Raw genomic sequence first — 15,354 nt, 5'->3', positions numbered from 1 at the left:
TCTGACGAAGACACAGACCACAGCGTCCCGGGGACTGTCAAGCGGTGGGAGGATCCGCATGAGTGTGCGGCCGCCCAGCGGGCAGGTCCAACCTCCAGTGTCCGGCAACAGCTGGGACGCTCACACCGGCCCTCAGCACGGAGGAGCGCGGCACATCAGCGCAGGACCCTGCCCCTCATGCCCCGGCAGGAAACGGGTGGAGCTCACCTTCATAGAGGTTGCGGAGAAGCGGACGCTTATTGTGGCTAGGGTGGGCTTTGACGCGACGAGTCCCCGGATGTGCCTGGCACCACAGTGACTTATCTGGAACAAAAAACAGCTGCATCTCAGAAAAGGCTGTAAGGGCTGACTAGGGCTTGGCAGGTGGACAGGAAAAGCGAGCTCTGGAAAGCACAACTTGAGAGCAAAGGGCCTTGGGCACACAGTGAGTACGATGGGCCCTCTTGCTCACCCAGCCCTGCTTCGCTGGCCTTGGTTGTCCTGCAGCGAGGAGGGAGGGCTACACGCCCAAGCACGCCCATGAACGCTACCCACCTACAGGCCCCAACTGTGGGGCCTCACCCTGCGAGCAGAGGCTGAGTTAGGCACTCCTCTAACTCCCCGGTCCTTCCTCAGCCAGCTCTGGTGGAGGCACACACCAGAGGTTCCCATCAAGGGATGTGGTCCTCAAGGTCTCTGGGACTAGCCCAGAATGGTGCAGGCAGAATAGTCCCATGGGTAGCAGAGGCTCTGGAGTTAGACTTGGCTGAATTCAGATCCCAGCTTCCCCTCATTGACTGTGTGGTCCTGGCCAAACTTCCTTACCTCCCGAACCCTCAGTTTTCTGAATAAAAATACCCATTTCATAGGGCTGTTGGGAAGCTTCCATCGAGAAGCGTCCATCAGGACACAGGGCTGAACACAGAAGGCACGCTCCAGAAATAGATGCTTTAAAGCATTTTTAAAAATTATCCGTTACTGAGGCCCCTTGCATTTAAAAAAATGTTAACAAAACTGACATCGTGAACCCAGGAATTTGGTAGTGAGTAACACAAAGTATTTCCTGCTAGGTGTGGGCACACCGGAGGGCAGAGAACCCTCAACGCCCTCTGTGGCTGTGCCCTGGGAGGCACAGATTTGGAACTGGCTCTGCCTGACCCTCAGGATGCCCTCCCAGCACTTCAACTTGAGCCATGAGGAGAAAGAGCCAAGTGCTGGAGCTCCACCCTGTCCACACGCTGCCTGTGCCCAGAGCAGACATGCAGACCAGCCAAGAGCAGTAGAGGCCCCTCTCTCTCCAGACCTTCAGATGGGCCTGACTTGCCTAGCGGGGGTCTGTCACATACTGACAAACACGGAAGCAACAAGGCCTGACGGGTAAGCCCAGACACACTCTCTAGCCACAGTAATCAGAAGCAAGACCACACCCGCGTGGGCTCAGCCCCGCCTAGACTCCAGGGGTCCTGGATCTTACCTCCACCTGGTGAAGAGCCTTGAATATTGACAGATCAAAAGGCAGGAGTTGCTCTTGAATGTTGCTGGTTCCAAATGGTCCTTCTGTGCCAGAAACCTGTGGCCAGACACAGGGCTTGAATCAGGGACGCTGCTGCAAGTGCTCCCCGGCCATGTTCGTGGGGGGGTGTTGCAGCAGCTGCAGACCTGACTTGCGGCTCTGCCGGGCTACGTGAGGCGCAGGAGGCACGTACCTCCACTGACCACTTGCGTGGTCAACAAAGCAGGCTAAAGCCAAAGTTTAAAGCAAGGGGACCCCGGGTCACGACTGCCCCCTGGTGCTCACTGCCAGAAGTGCAGTGCCAAGAACACCAAAGGTGGCCTTCCAGGTCCCAGGGCCCATTCAGCCACCTTCACACACACTGCCAGCCAGTGAGCTCTTCGGCCCCACCTGGGCTCCATGCCCACAACCGAGAGGCTCTCCAAGCTGCCACAGCTTTACCTTCAAGTACTTAAGGCGACAGGTGAAGTCCAGGATGTGCCCGAGGTCAGTCTTGGCGTCCCCACTGGCACACGTGGGCTTTCCGTGGTGCAGCTGCTCAGTGACCGCGTACAGCTGCAGGGGCCCGATGGCAAAGACCTCGCCAGCCCCCAGGAGCTGTTCTCCTGCAACAGCCGTGCCCCCAGGGTGAGCGCCCGGCCCCAGCCCCACTGTGCAGCCAGGGCGTCTGCCCCCCTGGCCAACAGTTAGCAAGCATGAGGCAATCACCCTCAGGACGAAGCCATGGTCCTGAGCTTACACTGGGCACAGGGCAGACCCAGGACACACGATTACAAAGGAGGGAAGGGCCCTGAGAATGTGCGACTGGGGAGCCTCCCTGAAGCGAGGCCGAGTCAAAATCTGCGGCACTGAGCTGGGACCAAGCCGGTGTGAGGCATGTCGGGGCAGCAGACCCACGCTACAACCTGCACACAGCCCGAGGTTAGGTGGGGTCTAAGGAGCCAGCCCAGCGCAGGACCTGCGAGCAGGCGGGGTTCTCAACAGTCCTCACTCTGCTCCTCCAGGCCAGGCACCCTCTTGTCCTCAGTGACCTCATCGGCACCGCCTGGAAGGAAGGCGGGGAGTTGCCCGACACGAGGCTGAAGGGCAGGAGCGCTCACTACACGTTAGCTACTGTTACGAGGCTCTTTGGCAGGGTCATGACCCAGGACTCGCTTCTGTTTGACGTCTCAACTCTCTCAGGTAAGGACAAAGCAGGTGCAAGATGGCAGCAGGTCACCCACCTTCCAGAACTCCACCACAGGGCTTTGGACTAGATCCTGAGCCTGGGGTTAGCCCCTGACACGGGGACTCAAGAGTCCTAAGGTAAAAGACCACAGCTTCTTAGACCTGGCTGCCTGTAGGGCCAGTGGGCAGGTGGACAGGCAGGCTCGGCTGTGGACCAGGCCCAGGGATTTGAGCAACCCTGGGGAGGTGGGCCCTGGGGAGCACTCGCTGGCAGGAGTTCCGTGCCACCCTGGATCCCGGCTGTCTGACAAGTCTGGGCGAGTGGCCACTGTTTTGGGGACTCCCGGCCACATACCTTTTTCAAAGAGTTCCTCAGCTAGTGCCGCAGTGATGCCGTTTATCTCCTGCAGAGAAATCAACCCGCAGTTAGAGTTCCCCTGCCCCCAGGCCCTCAGACTCACATTCCCGGCCATCTACTCTCTCTGTTGCTGCAATGTCAACTCTCTAGAAAGCTAATAAAACAAACAGAGCTTGTAACATACGACAGGGGAGAGAGTAAACTATAAATCAAATTGCCCAGGAAGGGAAACGGAGTATCTCCAGTCCTGTGGACATCTGGAATGTCGCTTCAAAGGAAGAACAGGAACGGACTATCGCGGCGACTCAGCACACACAGGCCCTGGCTGTGGCACGAGGCCTGGGAGGCTGGCCAAGCCTGGCGATCCTGGCAGTCAGCTGGGAAGCCAGCAGCCCCCAAAACTGGCCCCAGAGGATCCCAGGAGAGGGCGTGGCTGAGAGGAAGTCCTGTTTCTTCTGAGAGTGACCGTTTCTACTTTCGTTCATGTTCCAAAGGTGCCTTAAGAAAGTGAGTGCTGGGGCGCCTGGGTGGCTCAGATGGTTAAGCATCTGCCTTCGGCTCAGGTCATGATCCCAGGGTCCTGGGATCGAGTCCCACATCGGGCTCCCCGCTCAGCGGGGAGCCTGCTTCTCCCTCTGACCCTCTCCCCTCTCATGCTGTTTCTCTCTCGCTCACTCTCTAAAAAATAAATAAAATCTTTAAAAAAAAAAAAAAAAAAGAAAGTGAGTGCTGGCTCTCTGCCTATGCTCATCCTTCAGCCTTGCAACAGTCCCCATGGCCCCAGGGTCCTCAGAAAGAGGCAAGAAAGGACTTCCTTTCAGGAGGCTTGAAAGACTAAGCCGTCAGTCATATTCAGAGCTGGCGTGCTGGGATCTACACCACGGTGGGCAATGCCTGAGCGCCTGGCTCACTCCACGGCCCCAACGCCCCATGCGACGAAGATGGCATCCTGAACCCCGTTTCACAGATGAGCAAACTGAGGTGAAGAGTTGCTGTACTCTCCAGTGTTACATGGCCAGGAAGCAGCAAAGCGACTTTCGTGTGTGATCCTGGGGATGGCAGGACCCCACGGCCCCCAGCCCAACATCGGGCAGGTAAGAATTTTAACGAACTGACAGATGGCAGCCAACAGGACTTTTGGTAAACAGGCTTGGACGGAGACCACGCGGTTGCCTTCATGACTCATGGGAACATCTCGGCCACGAGGACGTGCGATTCACATGTTGATGGGACTCAAAAGGCACCAGGTTGCAGGAGACAGAGTGTCCTTTTCCTGTTTTTCTTTGTGGTTTGTCTCCTTATCTTTCATACATGATGGATATGCTGACGGTTGTTTATATGCTGCAAATATCTTCTCCCTGTCATGCAGGCCTCTTACCTTTGTGGCGGTTTTCCTGACACACAGAGATGCTTCATCTTTATAAAAGTTGTTTAATATGTGATTCTTTTCCTTTGTGACTTCAGGGCTCTTCCCCCATCCCAAGATTATAGAGATATTCCTCTTTTTCTTTTAATACTTTATGCTAGCTTTTAAAAATGTGTTTATTTCTTTAAGCTGCTCAAAATTCAGTTTACACACAGTGTGAGAAGAACCCCCCTTCGGCATCACAAGTGGACAAAAAGCCCAGTGTGGGGGCGGAAATGAGCAAACACAGCCCCAGCGTTAAGAAGCACAGGGTCTGGCAAGATCCAAGGTCAGATGCAAAGGGGCCATCAGGACGACACAGACTCTGAGCAGGAGAGGGCTCCAGGTAGGGAGGAGAGAGGCTCTCCGTTCAGGCCGAAGTTCAACTTCAGTCTCTTACAACGACCTAAACTCAATTTAGTTTCCCTGACTGCAGTAAAGAACTGAAGATTAGTAAGAGCCTGGAATGATCCAAACGCTCGTTTCTCTACCAACAGTTTTAAGCACCGTGGCCGGAGTCTAAGTCAGCACTTCCCCAGCCCGCTGCTGTGAGCATCACCTGGTCAGCCCTGAAAGAGGCAGGTTCCTGAGCAGCAACTCTCTGGCCCGTGCTAGTGACGCTGGGGCTCCCAGAAGGTCTCCCTCGGGAAGGGGCTCCCTGCCATCCATCCACACCTAACAATGTTACATTTCTTCGGGCAGCTGCCCTCAATACCCCCTCAGGGGACAAGGCTGGCATTTCTGGAAAACACAGAAAGCTGCAAGATAGCGACGGTCAAGGGCTGATGCTAAGCGGAGAGCAGGTTTTTTACTTCTGGGCAATCTAAAAAGCAAACTATGTGACAATTGCTTTCCGCTCTTCCGGGCACAGGAAGTGCACGCTGCTGTTACACTGTCTACTTTTGCAACACTACCTAGTTTCCCAGGCTCGTCTCCCCCTGCGGAGACTTCATCAGAGAGAACACAGGGATGCCTCGGCCCCTGAGTTTACGGTACAAGTCTCCTGAGAAGAGAATTTTGTTGGCCTCCTCAGAGTTCTGGTTAAGCCAGCCTTGCATACAGACCAAAGGTGTGCAGAATCAGTACCCCCCCCCCAGCCTAAGTCACTACAGATTCTGCTAGGAGGTCACCTGTGCGGACAGGTGACCCCCCCCACACCTCACCCAATCTAGGCGGAAGGGACCTAAAGTGCTTCGGGGTGCCACAAAGGTCTGAACTGAGAAGCATTTTTTAAAAAAGACATTCTTTATACCTCAAAAAAAAAAATGCAATTAAAATTAGCTACACTTAAAAAAACCAGTAACACCCATCCCTAAATGGGTTATAGACCCGTCAGTCGGGTGCCTGCCAGGATCCCGAGTTGAGCTGCACACAAATGCGCCATGAACTGGTCAGGCTGTAGCTCGGCGGCTGCCACTCTGAGCACGTCTGCGCAGGCAGAGCCCGCGACCACGTACGCCCTGAAGCGCCTGTGCCTATGCTCAAGGAGTAACCCCGGGCCAGCCCAGCACTCCTGCTGGGAGCGTACTCGAGCACAGAGCCCTTGGTAATGGGGCACAGACAAGGGACTCCCATCACACGGCACTGTGTGGTTCACACACACATGCTAAGGGTCAGGGGTGGGGAGGACCCTATGTAACTTTTATTTCATGACCGTGATGAGGCATTCTAGCAAGAGTCAGGTATGTTATGTGCAATTTGGCTTTAGGTAAAAATTCCCTAGCCTCAAGAGAGGTTCAAGCCTCAAGTTTCACTGGAGAGAGCTCCAAGGCCATAAGTTACAGAGAAATCTGTCCTCACTTACAGCCTCAGTACTTGCAGCTGAGACAAAGGACGAAGGTGAATGCTAAGGCTGACATCAAGACGGTAACCGTTTGAGGCACCGGGGTGGCCAGGCGGTTGAGCATCCAACTTTTGATTTCTGCTCACATTATGATCTTGGGATCGTGAGATCAAGCCCTGCGTCAGGCTCCGCGCTTAGCGGGGAGTCTGCTTGTCCCTTTCCCTCTGCTCCTCCCCCCAGCTCGCTTGCTTGCTCTCTCATACAAATGAATGAATAAATACAATCTTAAAAAAAAAAAAAATGGTTCAAATTTCGAAAAGTATCTTTGTCCTAGTCCACTGGCTTTAAAATAAGAAAATGACAGAAATGCCACCTTTGCCAAGAACTGAGTGCCTCTCCTTACCAGGGCAGCCAGTACTGGCTGGCACCTGGTGAGTCTCGGTGGGCCCACTGTTCTTGCAGGTCCTTTACTGTCACTGCACAGCCTCCTCCAATGCTCAAGGGCTGGGGGTCATCACCCCCAAGCTTACAAAGGAGGAACTGGGACACAAAGAAGTCAAATGATGGACTTAGAATAAACGGTGGGGGTGGGGGGGCACCTGGGTGGCTCAGTTGGTTAAGCAGCAGTTCTTGGTTTTGGCTTGAGTCATGATCTCAGGCCTGTGAGATCGAGCCCACATCAGGCTTGGTGCTGAGCGTGGAGCCTGCTTGAGATTCTTTCTCCCCCTCCCTCTGCCCCTTGTGCATGCTCTCGCTCTCAGGGAAAAAAAAAAAGGCTTAAAGGGTCTGGAAATGGCCTGCCTCCCGAGTCCACTGGTTGACATCCTGCCACAAAATGGTGTGCTAGAGGGCGCCTGGGTGGCTCAGTTGGTTAAGCGACTGCCTTCGGCTCAGGTCATGATCCTGGAGTCCCGGGATTGAGTCCCGCATCGGATTGAGTCCCGCATCGGGCTCCCTGCTCAGCGGGGAGTCTGCTTCTCCCTCTGACCCTCTTCCCTCTCGTGCTATCTCTCATTCTCTCTCACTCAAATAAATAAATGAAATTAAAAAAAAAAATCAGTTAAAAAAAAATGGTGTGCTAGAAATTCTTTGTGGGATTCGTTTCATTGAATTTGAAAACCTCTGCTCGTGGGGTGATGGCATGAAGTCTGTCACGGAGTCCCAGGAGTTCCAGAAGCCACAGCTATCTGGAGAGAAACAGCACAGCAACAGGCCCAGTGCCGAGGTGTGCCCACTCACAGCAACATGCCCTGGCCCATGCAATCCCCATCTCAGAGTTGGCCATGGAGAGAAGTGCTGCCTTCTTTCCTTGCCATCAAAATCCACACTGCAAAAAAATGAAGTTGGAACCCCTTACCTCACACCGTAAACAAAAACTAACTCAACATGGACAAAAGACCTAAATATAAGAGCTAAAGCTATAAAACTCTCAGAAGAAAACCAAGTTGTAAATTTCTGTAACCTGGGACTAGGCAATGGTTTCTAAGAACATCAAAAACACAAGTGACCAAAGGAAAAAAATGGATGAACCGAACTTCATCAAAATCTCAAACTTTTGTATTTCAAAGGCACTACCAAGAAAATGAAAAGACGATTCACACAATGGAAGAAAACATTTGCACATCACATTTCTGATAAGGGTCTAATATCCAAAATTTATATATATATGAATATATATATATGAACTCCTACAACTCAACCATAAAAACACAAGTAACCTAATTTTTGAAAGTGCTGAGGACATCTGAACACACATCTCCAATGAAGATATGCAAATGACCAATAAGCACGTGAAAAGAGGCTCAACCTCATTAGGGAAATGCAAATCAAAAGCACCATGAGATACCACTTCACAGCCACCAGGATGGTTATCAAAAAAGTGGACAGAAACAAGTTTGACAAGGATGTGGGGAGAGAAGAACCTGCACACTGCTGACGGGAATGTAAAATGGTGCTGCCGCTATGGAAAAAAATTTGGCAGTTCCTCAAAAAGCTGAAGTTACCATAAGACCCAGCAATGCCACTCTTTATGTATACCCAACAGAAAGGAAATCCTATGTCCACACAAATCCTTATATATGAATGTCCACGGCAGCAATATTCGTACTAGCCAAAATGTGGAAAAAACCCAAGCATCCATCAACTGATGGATAATGCTGTATACCTAATCAGCAGAATATGACTCAGGCAAAAAGGACCAAAGTACAATACAAATGGACCTTGAAAGCATCATGCTAAGTGAAAGAAGCCCATCACAAAGGCCACATTTGTATGATTCCATTTATATGAAATGTCCAGGATAGGCAAATCCATGGGGAGAGAAAGTACATTAGTGATTGCTGATGGGTACGAGGTTTCTCTTCATAGTGATGAATGTTCTGGAATTAGACAGTGGTAATATCTGCACAACTCTGTGAATATACTAAAACCAGGGAATTGTATACTTTCAATGTTTGTTTGTTTTCTTTTAGATTTATTTATTTGAGAGAGAGCGTGCGCATCAGCGTGCATGCACAAGCCGGGCAAGGAGCATAGGGAGAGGGAGAAAGAGAGAAGCACAGTCTCCACTGAACTGGATCTCAGGACCCTAAGATCATGACCTGAACTGAAATCAAGAGTCGCTTAACAGACTGAGCCACCCAGGTGCCCCAGGAATTGTATATTTTATTTATTTATTTTTTAAAGATTTTATTTATTTATTTGACAGAGACAGAGATAGCGAGAGCAGGAACACAAGCAGCGGGAGTGGGAGAGGAAGAAGCAGGCTTCCCCTCGAGGAGGGAGCCTGATGTGGGACTCGATCCCAGGACCCTGGGATCATGACCTGAGCCGAAGGCAGACGCCTAACGACCGAGCCACCCAGGCGCCCTGGAAATGTATATTTTAAAAGAGTGAATTTTGGGATTGGGACGCCTGGATGGCTTAGTCAGTTAAGTGTCTGCCTTTGGCTCAGGTCAGGATCCCAGGGTCCTGGGCTCGAGCCCCGCATCAGGCTCCTTGCTCAGCAGGGAGCCTGCTTCTCCCTCTGCTCCTCCGCCGCCCCTCCCCCTGCTTGTGCTCTCTCCCCTCTCTCTCTCACAAATAAATATTTTAAAAAAAGACATGCAATCTATTTTAAAAAGTGAATTTTATGATATGTAAACTATATTTTAATAAAGAAAAAAACCCGCACTCCAGACAACTAGGGTTCCCTGAGTCCACCCTGTCCAATGTCAGCCCCACAAGAAATGGAACATGTTGGGAATAATTTCAGAGAGGCCACTGATGGGACAAAGGCTAGAAGAAATATTCCCTAAGAACTCCCAGCCTGTAGAAAAGGCTGAGGAATCTTTTAGGCCCTCTTTGTTCAAACTCACTTGAGGATCTAGTGGTTCTCAAATCAGGTGAGATTTTGCCCCTCGGGGGATATTTGGCAATGCAGGAGGCCATTCTGGTTGTCCCAACCTGGGGTGGCTATTAGCACCTCGGGCGTAGAGGCCAAAGATGCTGCTAAACAGCGCATGGGACAGTCCTCACGACAATGACCCAGTCCTAATTGTCAACAGTGCCACAGCTGAGAAACCATGATTTAATTTCATGATGGGTTAGTTAGTTTTTAAAAATCCTTGGATTTATATAACCCAGGGGCCCTTCTGGTAACAGTATTTCAGTACTGTTCCAAGCAGTAAAGCATGCCTCAAAACAGAACCTCAGGTGTGGGCCGGCCCAGGTCCACCTCAGGCAAACCTATTTCAAAAGAGCAGCCCAGGCCTTTCCATGCTCGGAGTGGGGCAAACCTGCCGCTCAAAGACCTAGGTCTTCAGCAATGAATTATACTTTCAAAGGGCTGCTTATCAAGTTTTATCCTTAAATGGCTAACCAAAGCTTTCTTAAAGAACAGCATTTCCTAAAATACTAACCGGTAAAGTTTATCTGAAACACTCGCATAAGAAATGGAAATTTTTCCTCACATAAGAAAAGACAACATAGGGGCGCCTGGGTGGCTGAGATGGTTAAGCGTCTGCCTTCAGCTCAGGTCATGATCCCAGGGTCCTGGGATCGAGCCCCACATGGGGCTCCTGGCTCAGCCGGGAGTCTGCTTCTCCCTCTCCCTCTGCCTCTCCCACTGCTCATGCTCTCTCTCTCTCTCTCTGTATCTCTGTGTCTCAAATGAATAAATAAAATCTTTAAACAAAAAAAAAAGACAACATAAAAAAAATGTCTACAATAGGAAACTGAGAACTACAGTTACTAGTATATGCTGAATAAAATCCAAAGCATATAGATGGATAGACAGATACAGCCCATCCGTAAATGCCACCCATTTTCCACAGCCCCTCCAAGCTTAGTGACCCAATGCTAGCGTCATCACCGAATTTCCAGGCTCTACCTAGCACTCCAAAAAAGGTTCGGCTGTCTTACTCTGAAAACACTTCAAGAAAATTGTGTTGTAAACATATTTGAGCCCTTAAGACCACAACCCACAGGTCCCTTCCCAAAGGGTGAGCCTGAAAATGGAGTGGATTCTTTCATATCTTCATCACATAAAAGGAAAACAATTAAATGTCAATTATCCAAAAATCTATTACCCAGAGATTAACTACTCCTAGTACTGTGGTGTATGATCTTTCAGAATTTTCCTAGGCAAATATACTCACATAAATTTCTTTTCATAAAAAGGGGACCATTCTACACACCATTTTATGGCATGCTCATTTCATATAGTAACATACTTATTTTCCTATGTCAACAAATCCACAGCTGCACCATCATTTTCTAGAATATCTGATTACAGGGTTGTACCCCTTGATTTTTTGAAAAACACCTCCTATTGGACTTTTTCAAAACATTTTTTATTTGAGAGAGAGAGAGAGAAAGTGCACGCTCGAGAGAGGGGAGGAGCAGATGGGGAGGGAGAATCCCAAGCAGACTCCCCGCTGAGCGCAGAGCCTGATGAAGGGCTCGATCCCAGAACCCGAGATCACTAACCTGAGCTGAAACCAAGAGCGGGTCGCCCAACCAAATGCGCCACCCAGGCGCCCCTCCTATTGGACTTTTGATTGTCTTCGGTATTTCGCTACTATCCTGGAATGTACCTACGTCCTGTTTACGCTTGCCTGATTGCTTTCCCCCTAGAATAAATTCTCAGAAGTGGAACTGTGAGTTTTTTCAACGTCTGAGTTTCACATGGCCAAACTTCCCTCTGTGAGGTGTGACAACTCATCCTGTCACCAGCAGCCTATGAATGTTGTTCCTCCATCCAGAGCCGTTCCGGGACACATACTCCCGGTGGAGTCTATCTACTGACCCTCGGCACCTCGGACCCTGAGGATGCCCTCCCATGGCCATATTCTGCCAACGCAGGCTGATTCCTTCATCTCGAGCTGAACCAACAGCGAAACCGTCCTCTATCCCAGGTGTCAGCTGTTTCCACTCTACCCCCATCCATTTGGAAAACTAGCCTGAACACCCACAGGCTGTTTTCACTATACAAAATGCCACATGGTAAAGGAAAACCTCTGTGGCCACGGTGTAATTTAGAGCAAATCTGTCAGTAAATGGGCTTCTGCCCACACCCCATCCACAGCAGGGTGATGTTCCTCCATCTTCTAACCTCAGGGTACAACTCCGCCCCACCTCCCCCGAAAGCAGAGGCTCACGCTGGTTTGCTGCCTCGAGCCTGGTGGTTGAGGGCTGGCAGGAGAGACCTGGAGAGGAACTTACGTAGAGATGAAAATGTAAGAAGTGGGCCAGCACGCTGGGGGCCACGCCAGGGAAGGCAGCCAGGAGCGTCTGCAGGTAGACCTCCAGATCCTTCTCCCTCTTTTCCACCAAGCTTCTTGAGTTTTTCCCAATGATCTTTTTAGGCGGAAGCAGGTTTTTATCAATTTTCCTTTCTGCAACCAGCTGTAAGAAAATAGAAGCATGGTCAACCACAGCCCCAGAGGTCTGTGATGTTGCAGGATCGAGGCAAGCAGCGTGAGGACAGGTGCTTGCCAAAACTCCCACAACCCCTTCCGGCAGTGGTATGAGAATTAGCGATCCAACTAGTGCATCTGGAATTTGGCCTCATCAGATTCAAATAGTATTGGAAATACCAGTACCTTGATTGCAGACAAGGAGCTCCATCTGGAGCCTGTAGAGACAGTCAGAAAATACCCCCAGGCCCCTAAGAACCACCACTTTTTTCCAAAGCAGAATGAAAACCAATCAGAGCGGTGGCCTGTCTTTAAAACACTCATGTTGCAAATGACCCAGAGAAAGGTGGCTCTCTCCAAAAACAAAGAAAGAAATGGAATCACAGCCAGACATTAAAGTCAAGACTCTGGAGTAGCTCTAGTCAGGTGGGACAAGTTTAAACCCGTTCCCTCCCCGGGACACTGACCATTATAGGCACGGAGCTGGTTCTGCCCTCACTTTAATGTGTGGCACAATGGAAATTTGGCCTAAAAGCCCCCAAGCCCTGAGACGACTCCCAGTTCTCAAGAGTTACCTTTTCGTGGAGATCATAGAAATCGCTGTAGCGGTGCTTGACTGTCCATTCATGGCTGCCATCAGTGACCTGGATGATATAAACCTACAAGGGAAAACCGACAGTCCTTGCCCAGCCAGCCAAAAGGAAAGCCCTGTCCTCCCCTCAGCAATAGCCACAGGCCACCCAGACCACCCAGCCCCCAGGCCAAAGTTAGGCTACCCTTGCCCACTAGCCTCTGCATCTGACCCTCGCCAAGCAGCAGGACCCCCTCGCAGCTTCCTCCATAGCCCTAGCACCAGCTGGCAGGCACACGGGATCAATCCATAGGTCTACCTAACAGTGAGGAACAAAAAAGGTGACCATCTTATCAAGCCATCTCTTTAGTTTTTTACTTCCAGCCTCTAACCTGAGCTGCAGGCAAGGCCACCCCCTCCAAGAGCAGCAGAACAGGGTGGGGTCTGGCAGGACTAGCTTCTCTGTTGTGTATTTTTCCAGGTGCCCTGACTATATCCTAGAAGCAAGTCCCTTCCCAACACTTTCAGCTGGTTCCTGGCTAGGATTTCTGCTGCTGAGCCAGGCATCAAAGCACTAAGAAGCCGATGGGAGGCTGGGGGGAAGGGAAGTGATGAACAATCAAGACTAGCAGAAGGCAATATGGCTTCGCAGGTTAAGGGAAAGGGCCTTGGAGTCAAGGAAGACCTGAGTTCAATATTTGGTTCTGCCATTTCCTGGCTGGCCTATGTAAGTGACTGGGAGCCTAAATTCTCTCTGAGTCTCAGTTTCTCCATCTTAAAATCTGATAGATTTAGTAATTGAATAAAGTAATTCAAGCAAAATGCTTTGTACAAGGTCTGACATGCAGCAAGCGTTCAACAAAAGGTGTGTTAATAATATAATAATAACCAGCACACCCGAGACAAACCGTGGGGTCAGCCTGGATCACCACTTCCCCTATATCCATGCAAAAGGGGCTCAGCCCCGCGAATAGGGAGAGCTTTTTGGAGCTGACGTCCTAACTGAATGCTGCTTATGGGCAATGGCCTACCGGCCATCAGCTCTGAGACCTCAACCCTCACCTGGAAAGGCCCCCCCCCCTCCGGTCTCAGCGTCCCGCCCCTCTCTGCAGCATGTAGGGAAGGGGGAGGAGAAATCATCAAATCAGCTGAAGCCTCCAGAGAAGAGCAGCCATTTCTCCAGGGCTGGCCTGTTGCTGCAGGATCCGCCCCCAGCCCCTCTTCCCAGCCTGGCAGCTTCCCTCCCCCTCCTGCCGCCCAGGAAAGGAAAAAGAGCCAGAGAAATGACCCTCAGGAAGAGGGTTAGGATGAGGGCCAAGGGGGTGGGGTGAAGGCAGGGCCAAAGCCCCCCCCCCCGCCCCCATCCTCAGGGAACAAAGAACAGGAGGCTGGGAGATGCTCAATACGCCCCCACCCCAAGGCCAGTCCCTGCCTGGCTGCCTACCAGGCCCACAAGCCTGGCGACTAACCCCATACAGATCCAGAAAAGCCTCCCAACTCCATCAGTCTGGAACTCCACCCCTCTTTTCTGTTCTCCACCTCTCCCAAGGCCTTGAAGTGTGTGGGCGCCTTGTTGCCCCAACAGGCTCCCTCCGCCCAAAGCCATGAAGACCCCTGAGGTTCCTGGGTCTTATACTTTCAGCCCAGAGTGACGACCTCAATTCCCCCGTGTCACGGCTCCACTCCTCCCCCATCTGGTCTCTGCCTGACTTCCAAGGCCTTGGGGCTCCAGATCCCCCCTTTTTTTAAAGCAAATCTCAACTGCGACCCCAACCCCCACCCCCAGATCAAGGCCCCGCTCCCTCTTCTTCATGGCCTGCAGGACCCCGGACCTTTCCCCGATTCCATCCATCAGAGACCCCTCCCCTCCCGGACCCCCTGTCACGTCCTCCCAGGCCGGCGCCCCTACAGGCCTAGAGGATCTAGAAGGGCCTCCGCCTCATCTAGACTCCCGTCTTCCGCAGACCCCTTTATCCCCAGATCCTCCCCAACCCTAGCCCTCATTTCTGAAAGCGTACCCCTTCCCCAAGCTGCCTCCCTGGGACCCACCCCAGGGCCCTGTCCCCGGACCTGCGAAACCCATACGCCTTCCCCAGATTCCCCTCCTCGAAACCGAGGCCCCCGCTACCGCGTCCTCCCCGGTGGCGGGGCCCAGATCCCCCCCAGCACCCCCCCCGACTTGGGACTCCGGGTTCCAGCCGCCACCCCCAGTTCTGGCGCCCGCGCCCCCTGCACACCGTATACGTGTCCACGAGCTCAGAGCCCACGACGCGCGCCTCCTTGACCGGCTCGGCCTCTCGCTCGGACCCGAAGCTGCGCGCCGCCGCCGCCATGTTCCGGGCTCCGTTGCGGCAGCCGCCACTGCCGAGCGCAGACTGGCAGCAGCAGGGGGCGGGGTCAGCGTCCCACCGCCCCCTGGCCCCCACCGCCCCCCGCCCCCGCCGCGCGCCGCGCAGCCATCTTGGCCCCACCGCCTCCTCTCGCCCTCGCCCCGCCCCTCGCGCGTAATTGACAGCAGCCGCCAACAGCGCGCGTGCGCAGGCCGCAGAGGCCTGAGCGCTCGCGTCATTTGTAAGCTCCTTTGCGGCGTTCCCCGCAGCCTGGGAGAAACGGAGGCACCGGGCGGGGGTAGCTCTGGGCATTGCCACTCGGTGCGCGGGAAGGGAGGACGGAAAACCTCG

The 15,354-nt window shown here is 52.3% G+C and overlaps 1 protein-coding gene across 3 annotated transcripts in view; it reads right to left on the bottom strand.

Moving 5' to 3' along the window:
* The window catches only part of NISCH (nischarin), a 32,885-nt gene extending 17,796 nt beyond the window's left edge, over positions 1 to 15,089 (bottom strand). The window contains exons 1-7 of one of the 3 annotated variants that reach the window (XM_081818773.1): positions 14,911 to 15,089; positions 12,678 to 12,761; positions 11,909 to 12,091; positions 3,015 to 3,063; positions 1,934 to 2,097; positions 1,454 to 1,549; positions 208 to 303 (exon numbers count right to left, since the gene is read on the bottom strand). In XM_081818773.1, coding sequence (XP_081674899.1) covers positions 208 to 303; positions 1,454 to 1,549; positions 1,934 to 2,097; positions 3,015 to 3,063; positions 11,909 to 12,091; positions 12,678 to 12,761; positions 14,911 to 15,006 — 768 coding nt within the window. In that variant the 5' untranslated portion in view covers positions 15,007 to 15,089. The remainder of the gene's footprint in view (positions 1 to 207; positions 304 to 1,453; positions 1,550 to 1,933; positions 2,098 to 3,014; positions 3,064 to 11,908; positions 12,092 to 12,677; positions 12,762 to 14,910) is intronic. The other 2 variants (XM_081818778.1, XM_081818789.1) reach the window with 2 other exon arrangements.
* Positions 15,090 to 15,354: the final 265 nt, after the last annotated feature.

This window comes from Leptonychotes weddellii, chromosome 1 (genome assembly GCF_054177405.1).
Source record: "Leptonychotes weddellii isolate Sample4059 chromosome 1, ASM5417740v2, whole genome shotgun sequence".
Classification (NCBI taxonomy): domain Eukaryota; kingdom Metazoa; phylum Chordata; class Mammalia; order Carnivora; family Phocidae; genus Leptonychotes; species Leptonychotes weddellii.
The sequence above is the reverse complement of the archived record's forward strand: the minus strand, read 5'-3'. Positions and strand labels throughout refer to the sequence as shown.